Genomic DNA, 16035 nt, shown 5'->3' with positions numbered 1-16035 from the left:
TATATATATATATATATAATAGTAAATATTTTTGGTTGCTTGTTCTTGCTGCATTATATACTAGAGAAATGTGTAATTTAGTTGCTTTTTTTCTTTTGGTAGCGTTTGCTTTGCTAAATGTTAAATCTGCTCATATATGGATATTTGTTCGCTAAAGTATGCTGCAAATATCGCCGACAAATCAGCTGTCTGTCAAGGACCTTCGGACTGTGATCCTCCTGGCCCTCGTACAGCCCCCAAAATATGCCTCTTCTGCTGCGCGCCAGACAAGTGTATGCATATAGTAGTATATATACACACATATATATATATATATATGTATATGTATCGTGTATATATATGTATGTATATAAATATTTGGTTTTAAATTTAATTTTATATCGAAAATGTATTTGTAGTTGGTTTTTCTTTTTGTTTTTTTTTGTAATTTTTATTTGGTTTTATTTTCTTTATATTTATTAATTTTAAATTTAAATATAATTTAATAAGAAGAATTTGTTGTTGTTTGATTTTACATTATTTATAATATATATATGTTGTATTTATAATATATTTTACTTCTTGTTGTTCTGACATGTCTGTGTGTATGTGTTGGTGTTGGTGTTGGTATTGGTGTGGTGTGGTGTAGTGTGTAAGTGAGGGTGTAGTTGTGGTTTCGGATGTGGGTAGTGTGTCTATATAAAGTTTGCCAGTTTGCAAAAAGTTTCAAATATTCTTTCTTTAACAGTTTTTAGTTTTTATTTGTATTTTTATTTGCTGTTTGTTTAGCAGTTATTTTATTTTTTATTTTCTCTTGCAACGAAATCGACAAATTTTGTTAATACCTAAACACAGTTTGTTTTTTATCCATTAGCTACAGATTCTAGTCTTCTTTTTGATCTTCTTAAAACGAAAACAGAGAAAACAAAATGCAGCCGCTTTCGATGTCGTCGCCAGATGGCGCTGACGCCCAAACGGAACTGGAGGCGGCTTTCTTTCGCCTGCTGCTTTTGCTTATCCTCCCGATTCTGCGTGCTTGTGCTGGGTTCTTCTCGTTTAGTATTTCTTGGTAACATGCGATTTTTCTTGTTTGAATTGTAGTTGTTGTTGTTGCTCTTTTAAACGGTGACTTCATTAAACTGTATGTTGTTCTTGTTGTTGTTTGATTGCATTACAAATTTGTTTGTTGTATGTAATTATTTGAGGGCTTGGCTGATGTTCGTTCATGTGGTGTTTTGCTTGTTTAAATTTTCATTTGCTTTTGCGTTTAAGTGTAAGTTTTTTTGTATTAAAGTTTCTTAAATGTTTTTTTGCTTCTTATTCCTCCGCTTCATGTTGCTTTTTGTTGTTTTTTCTTAACTCTTTGTTGTTTTATTTTATGTTTTGTTTTTAAGATCTTTTACTGGGGTCCATAGCAACAGCGTGGCGCGATGTTATTGCGCACAGCTACAGTCTTCGTCAACATCTTAAACAAATAGAAAGGCTTAAAAAGAAATAATTTAACGCTTCACTTCGATGTCATCATGGTCACGAACTCTGCAACGAAAAGAGGTGAACGGTGTGTCGATTAGTATTATAATTCGAGAAGTATTGGATGAAAAATTGAATCTCGATCTCCAACAAAGCTCAAAGTTTATCGGACCAGACGCTGAGACAGCACAAAAGCACGTAACTACGTGTACATATTATCGAGTACAAGTTACGTTTTTCATTGGGATAGTATTAAACTTGAGAAAAAAATTCTTTTTTGCGTTGTCAACTCTAATTGACACGACACACATGAGGTGGCAGCAAGTACAGAACTTGACACAGCAAATCACGTATCGACCAGAGCTTAGCGCTGTCATTAACCTTCTACTAAATTAAGACGGCAATTAATCAATCGCACAACAAGCAGTGCACAGCCAACAAGAAAAACAGTGAAACGTGAAGCAACAACACCATATGGTGTGGAAGGGGATAAACGCGACGCAGCCAATCAATAAGACAAACGAGCCAGTCACGAGACGCCCGATAAGAGCACTTCTCAGCACACCCCCACACACAAAAGCGTCGCCAAGGCAGAGATTTACTAGGTGCAAAGACTCACTCTGAACATTGCCAGAGATTATAGACTCTCTTTCGCTCTTCCGAAAATAGAAAGCAGACTGTCTGGCAGAGACAGGAGCAGAGAGGTGCCGTATTTATACAAGGTGAAGCAGACCTCCAACCCAGAGTGCTCTCCTGCCAGTTTCTTGAATTTGCTCTATTATGTTTGTCGTGTCAATCAGAATAAGAACATCGAAGAGTGGTAATGCCTTACTACCTAGCTTATAATGCACCATAAGCCGAGCATCATAAAATTCAGCAGACAAAGTCATACGCAGATACGGAAGCAGCGAAACTGCTGCGAATGCAATAAAGATTACCCGCCGCCTCTGTAGCAGATGGACACAGTCGATAAAAAAAGCATCAGCATGAACTCAATCAATGTCCGATAATGGGGAAGACGGCGAAGTGGGAGTGGGAGTGGGAGGTGATGGTGCCGCCGAGCTCTTCCCTATGGTACTGCACATGGTACATGGTGCGCTTGCTTGTGTGTGTGTGGGTGTGTCCCCAATTTATCAGGTGTTTGCATTTTTCTATTTTTAACAAGAGAAATAGCTATTCTCTGCTACCACTTCTGCTGCTGCTGCCGCGGGCGCGGCCAACTGTTCTCGCTGATTGCACTTCTTCCTCCTATTCTTCTTGTTTTCAACTAGGGGGGTGACTGCATTCTTCAGATACTTGAAGGAAGGCACAACAAGAAAGAGGGCGTGGGTCGTGTAATTAGCAAAATTGCTTGTGGCCAGGGCCAGGGTTCAAGGACTTTCAATAGCCGGAAGGGAGTACGCCCCAACGAATATTTCTATCCTTCTAGTCCCAATATTGTTGAACACACCCATCTAATAAAGGAAATCCATATTCGTGGGTTATAGAAGGTTTAAAAATAAAACGCTATTGGAATGGAAAACGCTACCAAAGAATGTTTATGGGGCAAAGTTCAGGCCCGCCCTGCCGGAAAAGGGCTTACCCAGAATGCAAAATACACTAGACACATGCCTCGCCCTCTACGGATAGACCTTGACTTTTGCCACAGACGCTCACGCCCTTTTGATTACATCTCGTCCCAAAAACATCATTCATGTAGAAAAACTCCACTTGAAGCACACCCCATTTGGTGGTGATTATTGGGAATTCTCATGAGAGGGGTTGGCGGCCGTTGGAGAGCAATTAAAATGAAATTAGACTCGTTCGCGCTCAAACCTATTCCATCTGCCTCGCCCAATGCTGGCCCCTCAGGCCTCTTCTGGCCTCCACCAAGTAATGCGCTAGCAAATTTTCATGAATTTTCTTTTAGACTTTTGGCAATCCCTCAAGCGCACCTTCCCCGCCCGCATTACGTTGTTTGGTGTTTTTGTGGTTCTGGTGTTTATCTTTCGTCGTTTTGTTTACATTCCCCAATTTAGTATCTCCACTCTCCTCACCCGCTGTCACCATCCATCTGCCTTGCATTGCCTTTGCCTTGTATTTATATATGGAAATACCCTTGAAGGTGGGATAGGGTATGGGTATATGCGCAAAAACATAAATCACAGAGAAAGAATCAGTGCCAAACTCCCATCCAATTACAGCTAACTTTTCACATACTCCCAATTATAGCTTTACAATTAATCAAAATCCGACTGACATTTCTTTTGAGGGTATCTGAGGCTGTGATATCTTTTTGTTTTCTACAGTACGCCCACTATTTCACGCCTTGCCACGTTGCTGGGCAAATGTTTAATTTGTTTCTTCACTGTATTTTGTTTAACATTTTATTTGATTTCTGACTTGCGGCTGCCATTGCTGTTGTTCATTTTTTGATGCTGTTGTTCTTGCCGGCTATGTGTGTATGTCCAGCTCCCTTTTTGCTTTTCTGACAACATTATTATATTTGGCAAGTGGCCAAGTAAGTCTCATTTCGATTCAGAATCCCCATTCGCCAATACTCAGATATTCTCCAACACAAAACATATTATTGTTTCAACCATATATTATTTCCCCTTGCAAAATGTCCAATGAGGGGCGGTGTCGCTGTCGGTGTTGGAGGAAATGGAGATGGCGGCCGGCCCCTGCCCTGAAGCCGGCAAGGCACCAATAAAGAATTTGGTTAATAGGCAATAAGCGAAATCGCTACAAGGCGAGCAAACAATCCTCAGAATTGCAAAACTTGTATTAAAATGTATTTCATTTTATTTTCTTGTTCTGGGTGGGCCCCTCTGGGTCGCCACCCGCCACCGTCTGCTCTCTTAATCATTTAAGTGTGGAATTTACGCGCGACATTTATTTTTGCTTTTAAAAACATTTACATTTTCGGGAAAAATACATACAACGTAATGATTATGATTGGGTTGCCGGGGATGGCAACTGAGGGAAAAGACTGAAAGAGTCAGTCGTTTATAGCCAGTCAACTTATTAATTGACAAAATGGATAGCCCGGTGACTTGTTCTTTATAGCTCTTTAAAGGATTCATTTGTGCCTATCTTTCTCTCCTTTTCTCTCTATCTCCTTAATACAAATAATATATATAATAATAATATCGCTGACTTTAAACTTACTTGGGAAATAGGATAAATCTGACCTGATTCCGCTTTCCGCGGGTGTCTACTACTAAATGGTTTGCCCGGAACCTCGTCTCGACCATTGACTAGATCATCAGTTTTGTTGGCAATTACCACTCTCGCTTCTTAGGATTGTTTCAAACATTTTGCTATTTTTATGTATTTTGTTCATAGATTACTTGTGATTAATCTATTTGATCTGAAAAATGCCTGCAGAGGCAGCTAAGACGATTTCTATTTGAACTTGAGAATATACATATATACTTAGGTACACGGATACCTCTGTGTATATGTGTATATATAGATCAGTGTATTGTCCGATTTTAATGGCTACTTTGGCGGATTGGTTGTGTGCTCACAACACAAGGAAATTTCAGGGGAAAATATCGGGAGTGGGTTGGGGGATATGCCAATGGCGGGCATAAGATTCTGTTCCTAATTTCGGTTCTCAAATTTTATTTTTTATTTGTATCGCTTTTTCTTTTGATGATCATGATGATTGCTTTGTGTTTCTGTTTTCCCTTTCCCTCCCTATTCTCTCACACTCTCGTTCGTTCGTTTGCTCAATTGAAAATTCAATTTTCGAGCAATTAAAAAATTACGAAGAACACAAAACACGAAAATTTTCGATAAAGTACTGAGAGATGCCCATTTGTTTTCTATATACTTATAGACATCAGCAAGCGTGTTGCCACAGTGAGTCAGAGAGGGACAAGACAAGAGATCATGTGCCGCACAACTCAGTCGTGACTCAAATGGGATGTCACAGATTAATCTCTGGTGCTGCTGCAATTTTTGTGTGCCAGGTGTAACAATAGCACACCGCACAATATAATTAGTGGCCAAGAACCGCACGCAATCCACAAAATGTGGTGGCATTAAGTGAAAGCTCTCATTGGGGTACGAGGACCATCTCGTTTACTATCGTGAGTGTAGGCACTCGTCGTACTCACCTTCGTAATTGACCTGACCATCACCATCGATATCAGCCTCACGGATCATCTCATCGACCTCCTCGTCTGTTAACTTCTCGCCCAAATTTGTCATCACGTGACGCAACTCAGCCGCTGAGATGAAGCCGTTGCCATCCTTGTCGAACACTCTGAAAGCTTCTCGGATCTCCTCTTCGCTATCGGTGTCCTTCATTTTGCGTGCCATCATTGTAAGGAATTCTGGGAAATCAATGGTACCGTTGCCTGTGTGGGAAAAAATAAGATTGTCAAATTAATTTGTTTGCAAGTTCTTGGGGGCAGATGGATGTCCACATTAAACAGGTCTCCCACTCTTTTTTGTGTGTGTGTTCGGGGCTGTGTACACTACTTAAAACATTTTCTGGCTCGCGCACCTTCTCAACAAATCTCTCGCATATTTTCAAATTTGCCTAAGCCCCAAAACAAACTTATTCCCCCAACTTATATCTGGCCTGGGCACACGTGTGCCGTTTGAAAGATAAGCCTCACTAAGACTCTTTCTGTCAAATCATTGGCTCTCTCTCTCTGTCTCTCTCGTTGTCTCTTTAACTTTTATCTCCTCTGGCTCTGGTCTGGGGGCCACGCCAAGAGGAATGAAAATTTGCTAAAGAATTTACCAAACATTTTCTAGAGGGGTTCCTGAAGCACGACAAAAAAAAAAACATAAATGAAGTGGTTGAACCACGAAATTCTTGTTATACTAATTGAAAAAGTTTCTGTTTAAAGTTGCAAAATAGTTTTGGAGAGGGATAATATAGAAGGAGCAACTTTTGGCCTTAATTGTTATTGACTGACTCTCGACCCGGCCAAGTCCTCTGACTTTTCTATCTTTATTTTTCGTCTATAAAATTTTATCATACAATACATGAGAGAATGCTTCCCAGCCAAATGGAGTATAATTTTGGTTCTTGCGGATTGAATGTGTTTTTTATGATACGTACTTTCCCGAAAATGGCTTTCCTCTAGGGCACAACTTTTTAGATATGATGGCTAAATGGCAAAATGGAGGTTCAAGTTCCTTTGAACTCATGCTGAAATTGTTTTTCTCAACTTGAATTTAGATCAAATGGCAATGATACATAGGATAAAGAACAAAGGAGGATGAGGGGCAAGGCAAGCTACCACAAAGCTCATTAATTCCGAAGGACTGTTGTTTTACCCTTTCAATGATTATAACACAGGGGAAATGTTTTCAACAACTTGAACTGTTCTTCGAACCCCGCATAAAAATAAGACAATCTCCACAAAAGAGAGGCTGTACAAATAAACACAAGGAAAGGAACTCAAATCGCATTTAATTGAGCTAACACAAATAAATAATGTTTGCCCAAGTTCAAACGAAAAAAATAACAAATTAGCAATCTAGACACAGAAATGTGTGCGATTCAATTCGAATTCAATTTGCGGATTTGCCAATGAAAGATTCATAAATATGTACAACACTAGTACAACAAGAATACACAAAAAAAAAAAACAATTGCACTTGGGGCTAATTTAAGTATTATTATTATTATTCAATTCGGCAACATCGAAATCCAAAAATGTTGTTCAATTATATATGTACATATGTATATATCGACGGGTGGCATCGACTTCGATTTCGATTCATTTCTGTTGCGATTTCAGATTGTGTTGGGTATGCTCGCGGGCGCTTGTTCGCCTGCCTATTCATCTGTTTATGATTATATTTAAAACATTTGACGCGATTTCTGTTGCTTTTGGCTTTGACGATAGGAATTCCCCCAAAAAAAAAAAAAAAACAAACCAAACCAAATACCAGAAGAAACCCCCGCCATACCACAGACAGACACCACAAATTGAGCCAGACACAAATCATTGAGAAATTTGTTGCCATTTTTGTTAGACGCTTTTTGGACTGGCCACGCCAGAAGAGCCCCATAACCAATTATGATGATCGCCAAACACGATGATGACGATGACGATGATGATGGGCAATGTCTGCCGAGGTTTTCGGTTTCCATTACGCCGCTTCAGTTCTTTCTCCTTACACACCCATCCTCACTCGGGCGACTCGCAACGTTGCGCAAAAAATTGTGCAGACAATTTAAAATTTTAATAAGATTTGCTTCCCTCTGCTGCTGCTCTTTGCAGTGGCATAGCTAAATTTAGTTTGGCGCATCTTCCAATACCCAGCCCCAATCCACCTCCCCGTGCAGCACTCTATAAATAACGCATGGTGATTCCGTTGGTCTGGTCTGGTCTGGTCTGGTCTGTCATCTGTACAGTACGGACGTTGCCATTTTTCTTTCGCAATTTTATTTTTATATTGCTGGACATTTGCATGCAAAACTCCACGGAAAAAAAGTAATACCTCACACCTCGCACCTACTCCTCATAGCCTCTGGAATCTAATGCGGTCGTTTGTATGCGACACGGGACTGGGACTGGGGACTGGGGACTGAGCCTGGGACTGGGGCTGGCCATCATCATCGGGCTGGGAGACGACACCAGCAAAATGTTAAGTAATGAATGTTTAATGTTTCCGTCAGTTTTTGTTGTTTTTTGACTTCGCGCTGCTCTTTTTGGGGTCTACGTTAGTGGGACATTCGAGTGGGTGGAGTGATTCGTTTCTTGACTTTTGCTTTTTTGGTGCTTTTCGTCCACTTCTATACGATCTTCTAAAACTATTGCGAAAACATGAGGGGCAGCCTGCAGATCAAGTGTCCGCCAAAAAGGCTTCAACTGTACTATCCCAAAACAAAAATGTTCTTACATACATTAATAAATAAATGTGAGAAATTGTTCTACAAATAAAGTTGCCAAAAAGTTGACCAACAAATGAAAGACTTACTGCCCATGTACCCCACCCCAAACCAAATTATTTTTAGCTCTGATAAACAGTTAGTCAAGTGTCTCTACCCCTTTTCCGTCTCTTTATCTTTCCCCAGAGCCAGCTCCTTAAAGCGCCTGCGCTGCTACTGCTGATGATGTCTCTGCTGCTGAGAATGCTGTGCAGAAGTGTTGCAGATTTTGTCCTGGATATTTTCATCCACATGCGCACAGAATTTACACGTGCAAGAGCAGCGACAGGAAGAACACAAGCACAGCAAGTGTGAGAGAGAGAAAGCTTGGGTGGGGACAAAAAAAAAACACAGTTGCAAAAGAGTAAGGACAAATATAGCGTGAAAGAGGGCGGTTAGAGGGAGAGTCCTGCTGCAGGAAAATACAATTTTCTTTTTTTGTTGCCATTGTTGCCTGAATTCTGATTTACTTGTTACGCTTTCCTCTCCTGTTCTTCTTGTGCAACATAAGAGAGAGTTGGATACAGAGTAAACGAAAACCGGAGGGGAGGAGCAGGAATATGGCCTAGATTTAAATATTGTACAAACAATTTAATGGAAATTTAAACGCAACGCAAAACAAAGCTTAGAGCAGTGAAAGTTCATTTACTTTTCTTTACATTTTAAACAACGTTCTACGAAAAATTATTATTTTACTGCTTCAAAACAGGGAATCAAACGGAACTTCTTCCAAAATCGACTGCTACACAAGAAAAAGTGTAGTTAAATTTGTTTGCACCCACTGTATGCAATTTTCACGAATTAATAATTTACTCACACTCTCTCTCTCTCTCTCCTTTCTCTCCCTCTCTCTCTCTCTTCCATGCTGCCTTTTAGGTTTTCGGTGAAAAGGTGAAAAACCTCGCAATAAAAACTGTCGACACATTTTCAATAAATGGCACGAGGCGCGAGGCGCCTGTCGCTCGATTTCCTCCGTACATACAGACATATGTACATACATTCATATGTACACAGAAATGTACCAAAATAAAAATGAATCTTCCTCTTGCTGCAAAATAATGTGTTTCGGTTACACCCTAAAACCTGTCTAACGGAACAACCACCTTTTGTCAAAAACAAAAAAGGAAAAGTAAAACAAAAATCTGACAGCAGCCGCAGCCAAAGACAAGACAAGACAAGAGCCAAAATATTTTAGTCATCTATTTTTAATGCCTATGACGTGTTTTTGTTGCATATTTTTAGCCGAAGACATGATTTTTCCTTTTTGCTGTTGTGCCTCCTCATTGTTTGTCGTGTTTTGGGGTCTGATATGTGTCTGGGATTAGGCCAGAGAACAGTAATAGATTTGGCCAAACAAAATTAGTCGTCTAGAAACGGGTTAAAAGGGGATACGACTGGCTCGCAGTTTTTAACGGGTACATCATCCGATATTGAGTTGGCTAAAAAACTAGTATTAACGACACAACCCCTTTCTATACACAGACGGACTTGCAAGGCTATCCATAGTGCAACTGAACATCTCCTTTTTAACCCCATTTCCAATTTCCCATTTCCCAAACTTACCATCGGCATCGACCTCGTTTATCATGTCCTGCAGCTCGGCCTCTGTGGGATTCTGTCCCAGGGAGCGCATGACTGTTCCCAACTCCTTTGTTGTGATGGTGCCATCGCCGTCTTTGTCGAATAGCGAGAATGCCTCTTTGAACTCGGCGATTTGTTCCTCTGTCAGCTGATCGGCCTGAAAAGATGCAACGAAACACGAACCGGTTTAATAAGTGTTTAATAATTTCATTTATAAAAAGCTAAAAAGCTAAACGAACCATTTTTATTTCGTATTTTTATATTGTATATTGTCGAACGATTGTAGAACTTATTGCTTGTAGAATGAATTTGTTGTTTGAAGGCTCGACACAGGTTACCGAATGAGTTTTCAACGATAACTACGATTGGGCTGGGGCTGGGGCTGGGGGTTGGGAAGGGATTTCAATGTCATATGCGAAATGTCTCAACGAATAGTAAACAATTAGGAATAACAGAAGACGAAAAAGGAGAACAATTGTACTTTGTTTGAATAAATTTGTGTATTGTCGTCTGCTTGTTTGCAAGTCGAATCGAGAAACAATTGTATCTGTATCTATGCAATGGTATCTCCAAAAAGGTGTTAAGTATCCGCTGAATCCACAAAACTTGACGTCAGCCACTGAATAAACGAAACGAAAACCATGGTGGGGCGGGCGACTGCAGAGATACAGTGGGAGAAGGCGACACCCAAAACCGTTTTGTTTTTTATTTCCTTCCCTCTTTTTTTATTGTCATGCGAATTACGAGTGACAAGAGACGTGCCAGTTGTCAGGGTTTCTTTAGCGCCACAGGGAAGAGGCAGGAAACGATCTTCCGAACGTCCCCTGCTCGGGAGGATGAAATTATTGTTTGTCCGTATACATTTTCAATACATCATACAAATATGAGCAAGCCTCGCGCTCAGGCGATATGCAATAGGCACAGCAAAAATTATACATATATTTATTAATATATTATCATTATTCATGAAGCAAAAATGTAAAAACAAACTGACTTTGCGTCAGAGGCTGACGTATAATTATTTATTTAAGCTGACAAGTGCAAAGGCACGCATCAGTCGTTTATAAACAGGGCGTTTCATGACAATACGACGATCGTAAAATAGTCGGCATAAGGGATTACCTGAACCGATCGATCCTAGGAATACAAGTATTTTATCACGAACATTATTGTTGAAAGTCATAGATTTTGCAACTCAAAAGTCTCAGTATAAAACCATACTTACATATGTGGTATGTACTTGAAAATATTCCCTCATCATATCTAATCAGATTTTAAAGCAATTTTTTGCCCTCATATGTAGTACATTTCAAGGTAAAATCGGGCCTGACCACACCCGTGGCAACGCGCCCACTATCTTGTATAACAAGCGGCAACGACGACAAATGTGTATGTAATACGTACTATCATACATATCTTACTTGTCGGCTGGGCCAAACATTTTTATGGACAACTTCCGGCTGATTCTGGCCATAAGAAACCTCTTGAGAAAAGGGGGTGAGCAGTCCGTAACCCACTAAAACAAAGCCAAATCAACAATTGGCATTGGAATTAGTATAGCGCCCCTAGTTTGTTGGCTTTTATCTAATCGGGGGAAAATCAAGAAAATACTGCTGTTTGTCGCGTTGGCGTCTCGCGTTCAATTGAATTTTGTTTGGCTTATCGCTCTCGGCTCTCTTGCAGATAAAAAATGGTTCAGCAGCGTTATGTCATTGCCAGGCATGACTAAGCCAACCAGCCCAAACCAAATCTCAATCCCCCGGCACGGTGCAGATTAAAGCCAAAGCATTGGAGCCTACTCTCTCTCTCTAAATGGTAGCAAACAACCACAGACCCCACCCACCAGGTCCATTAATGGCATTCCGTGGCAGGAGAGGGGGGATGGGTATGGATACCTAATTGGTAACCCATTTGTATGCACAATCAGACGACCGCAGCTCAGCGGTAGAGGAGATGACACATACCTCATTGCTGCTTGAAATCTTCCTACTTTAGGAGCAGGACTCCAGCTGCGCACTATTGTATAATGAGTCATCCTTCTTGGAACAGAGTGTTGACCAAGCCAAGAGAGTTCAACTCCAACAAGTTTCTACTTGTTTGGGCGAAAATTTTGTCAGTCTATAGTAGTTTGTGCCGCTTTGCCGGCTGCTCCAACCGGTTCCGGTGAGTTCAAGTTTTACTTTATGAATGGTTTGGTTCATGATTTCAGTAAAAAAAAACTTTTTAGCTGTGACTTGGTTTCTTCATGGATCATTCTCAAATGCCACCTCACATCATCAGATTCACATCATTCTCACATTCGAATGATCGATGAAGTCAGCCAAGGAAACTGACTCATGGGAAAATGATATCGGACGGAATGTTTATACAGCGGATATCATGAAGAAATTTCGATTCTGCGAAACTGTAACTCTAACTGTTGAATCAACTTTGATATGAGTGTACAGTTTTCGATCCGCCTTTTTAGCTGCAGATCCACTTTGAGATCAGGAGTTGATTATAACTGTAACTGTCAGCACATGAATCACGGCAGTCGAAAATAGATAGGAGAGAGGAGAGAAATTTGTTTTAATTAAAAGCTGTTTTGATTCTGCGTGAGCTGTAAAAATCGCTAATTTAATTAGGCGACCGAACATCAGCAATGGTGGGGAAGACGGGGCCGCTGCTTATCAGAAGACAAGTGCAAAAGGAAAATACAAGTAACATACAAGTACAAGAAGAAGAATAGGGCGACGGGAAAATTGGATTATGTGGTTAGGCGGCGTCTAGCAGGAATTTTCCTTCAGTTGCAGCCGTCGGTTACTCCCACCCACCTCCACATATTGACCGGGGGTTGAGCCGTTACAATAAAATTCTTTTGCGAAAAGAAAAGGCAAAGTGGAACAGGCAGCCGCCAACACACACACACACACACACACACACACAGGCAGCCAAACTGCACAGCGAACCGAACGAATAAACGAAAAGAGACGACGACCGAGGAGGCCAAGCACAAAGCGAAACAGCAAAATAACCGCAATGCGGCAAAATGAAACGGTTATGGAAGAAAACAACAAAAGGTAGGCGGCGCGACAACGAGTCGACACGAAACGAATCCGAATGTGAAGAAAGCGCACGCAGATAAAAGTGCAAAACGCAGAAAGCAACAACAGAAAAATACTCAACACACATCCGAAAGAAACGGGAAAGAACAGGCAGAGAGACACGAGAGAGTGAGCGACGCAGCACAAAACGGAACTGATAACAAAATGTGCAGAAAAGAGGGAGAGAGAGAGGAAGCTCACACCATTCACACCAAATTCTCACACCAGAGGGCAGAGAAACTGTGTGAAACGGTTATGGGAGAGAACCAGCTACTCTCTCCTCTCCGAAACGGTTCAACTGAGAGCGTGCGCAAAGCAGTCGAGAAATAAATTCCAAAAGCCAAACGAATTTTTTCACCATTTCGTTTCCAACCTCAATTTAGCGGCCAAATATGCGGTAAATAAAACGCAAGCAAAATACAAGCACAAAGCGGAGCCAGAAAAAACGTAAAGAGCACGGAAAGACCAACAATATGCCGGGTCCGGCGGCATTATTTTTGATCCCGTCACCACTTCAAATATGATAAGAGCAGGAATTGGGGCTTTTCTATAATTTTCTGATAAAGGTGTTGCTGTGCCTATGAGTTTGCCTTAACGAGGGATGAGAGCCAGAGGGGGTGGGGAGTCGTTGCAAAGGTATTGTGGAGATGCTGATAAGAACTGTTCTCTCAAAGGGAGGGCTGGACCGAAACAATCAGGGCATTGCGACTTGATCGAGACGGATAGATGGGTGCTGCGGCCTGGAAAATGGTGGTCAATCACTCATGGAATACCCATGTAGAACCGGAATATCCAGAAATATTAATTCCTTTTTTGTATATTACACCTTTGGTTTTTGTTTTTTCCATTTCAAAAATAAATTTTATACTTCCAGTGAAAGGCAGAATTATAAAGAATTATAATCTGTCTATTGAGGGTACATATATGTACGTGTGACCGACACTTTTGATACAAGATTGATATTATAACCTGGATTTCAAACGCCTTTAATCGCCGATATTGCTTTTTTTCTACATTTCTTATAATTAGAGTAAATTCTCAAGAATTAAATACGTTTTAGGGGTAAAATATTTTTTATAGAACAGGAATAAAAACCAGTTTTTCTATCACACGAGAACATTTTTTTTGGGGTACGAAATGAAAAACGAAATTTTCGGGGACAGCTGCTTTTTAGGGGTTGTGTGTGTGGAAAGCCGTTAAAACCATATAAACAACGTCTAATTGGATGGGACTATGCCTCTGCCTCCAGCCATCTCCCCAACCCGCCACACATCGCACCACATGGGAGGCCGTTGTCTGACTTTGATTTCTCGCCAAAAATTTCGTGAAATTTCAATGGAAAATGTGAATTTTTGTTTCTATAAACAAAAGATGCACATGTTTTTGGGAAATTCATACACTTACCATTTTTATTGTTGGTTTTGTTGGTGGAAAGAGTAACTAAATGTTAATCCGCTGCGGCTGCCTCTGCTGCTGCTTGTTGGTATGTGTGAGTGGAATTACGTTGGGGGAATTGGAACGCGCGCTCTAACGTTTAACTAGAATTTTATTTGCGCTTAACACACTGCAAAGATCAAGAAGAAGAGGGATGTGTGAGGAACACGCAGGTTGCTGAAATAAACTTAACGGCACAGCGGCAGCGGCAGTAACAACTTCTTCCAGAACAACAATTGGAAAACGAAAGAACAAAAGCAGAGTGTCTGAAACAAAGGTAAAGACACGCCGAGACTTTTGTGATGTGTTTTCCACGCTGCTGCTGCTGCTGTTGCGGTTTTTGTTGTTTCTGTCGCTGCTTCTGCGTTGCCGAATTTAATACAAAATTTGCCCTGGCATTATTTTTTGTTGCTTTTCATTCGGTTTCTGCTTTTCTTTTCTTATTTTAATTTTTTTTCTCTTTTTGATTTTGTGCGAAATATGCCAAACACACGCGCGCACACGGCAACATTTTCGTTTATATAGTATCTGGTGAGTGCTGGCACATATAGACATTGCTCGGACTCGGGTTTTATACAGATATTTGTTTCATTTTCTCGTTTTCATATATTCTTTGGCGTCGATTTGCTCGGTTTTAGTAGCTGTTTTTCGCGGAATTCGTTGAGGGACAAATGAGCAGATGGAACTTTTATTTCTTTTTTTTTCTTTCGGCTCCTCGCAGCCCCTTGGAAAGTGTGTGCTTGGGTGAGATATTGGACTCTGGGGCAACTCACGATCCTAATCAGAAGTTCCGCTGGGCGCCAGGCGACTTGTTCACGACAAAATCAGAAAATAGAATGGACTCTCTCGCATTGGGTGCAATATGTGATAAATATAATCCATTTTTCAGCCGACTCATTTTTGCGCTTCGCGCATGAGCCTTAACCCACTAAACCCCCCTCTGCTTAAACGGATGAATAAGTTGAGTGAAAGCGCAGAAAATATTGCAGTTTGATAGTTCTTCGTGTGGATACAATCTTCTTTTCTAACTGCAAAACAGTATTACCGTTATATATTTCACCCGAGCTGTCTAAATAATTCCGTCAAGTTTCATGATTTTCGGGAGTGTATTCACATACCCACTGGTTGACAATGGGTTAATCAACATGTGAAATAATATTCCGCAATTTTGGTATTCGGTTTAATGTTACTGACTATCTATAACTCTTTGCAATTTTCCTATAATTTTACCGAATTGATCAAGACATTTCCTACAAGATTGACTACATTCATGGGCTGCTCTGGAGCTTTGAATGTGTTTTTATTTCAAAACACTCTCACACAGTTTGTACTTTTGCCATCATTTTGGAACAACAAAATTTGATTTAAGGTCAATAATTGCCAAGGAAGTTCAGAATCGGAAATTACCCTACTTAAAAAAATACAAAATTGGGTCGTTATTTTTTAATTTTCAGAGACTTAAGTTGTTAATATAAATTTCAATATTGAAAGTTGGCAAACCGTTGGCGTTACCGTTTGGTTGCATATGTATGTAAACGTATTATATAGACAGCAATAATGTGGCTCTACCGATTCGAAGCGAGAGAGAACTCGTCGAGAGAG

At 40.4% G+C, this 16035-nt stretch overlaps 1 protein-coding gene across 2 annotated transcripts; it reads right to left on the bottom strand.

Moving 5' to 3' along the window:
- Positions 1-725: 725 nt before the first annotated feature.
- LOC117579783 (calmodulin) lies at positions 726-15351 on the bottom strand. Of its 2 annotated transcripts, XM_034265846.1 has the most exons (5): positions 15207-15351; positions 14404-14563; positions 9899-10073; positions 5556-5798; positions 726-1515 (listed from the first exon to the last, which is right to left on the bottom strand). In XM_034265846.1, exons 2-5 carry the CDS (start codon positions 14404-14406, stop codon positions 1487-1489), a joined length of 450 nt encoding a protein of 149 aa, XP_034121737.1. In that variant the 5' UTR covers positions 14407-14563; positions 15207-15351; the 3' UTR covers positions 726-1486. The 2 variants fall into 2 exon arrangements, with proteins under 2 accessions (XP_034121737.1, XP_034121745.1); XM_034265854.1 differs by lacking the exons at positions 14404-14563; positions 15207-15351 and adding an exon at positions 10156-10273.
- Between the last annotated feature and the right edge of the window lie 684 nt (positions 15352-16035).

The sequence above is a fragment of the Drosophila guanche genome, unplaced genomic scaffold, assembly GCF_900245975.1.
Source record: "Drosophila guanche unplaced genomic scaffold, DGUA_6, whole genome shotgun sequence".
Lineage (NCBI taxonomy): Eukaryota > Metazoa > Arthropoda > Insecta > Diptera > Drosophilidae > Drosophila > Drosophila guanche.
The sequence above is the reverse complement of the archived record's forward strand: the minus strand, read 5'-3'. Positions and strand labels throughout refer to the sequence as shown.

Bases quoted from the DNA above. Each gene is read 5' to 3' on its own strand.
- LOC117579783 (XM_034265846.1), bottom strand. The intron at 5,799-9,898 runs GTAAGTTTGGGA...TTTCCCACACAG, and splicing joins AAACGAGGTCGATGCCGATG to GCAACGGTACCATTGATTTC. The intron at 1,516-5,555 runs GTGAGTACGACG...TTTTCGTTGCAG, and splicing joins TGGTCAGGTCAATTACGAAG to AGTTCGTGACCATGATGACA.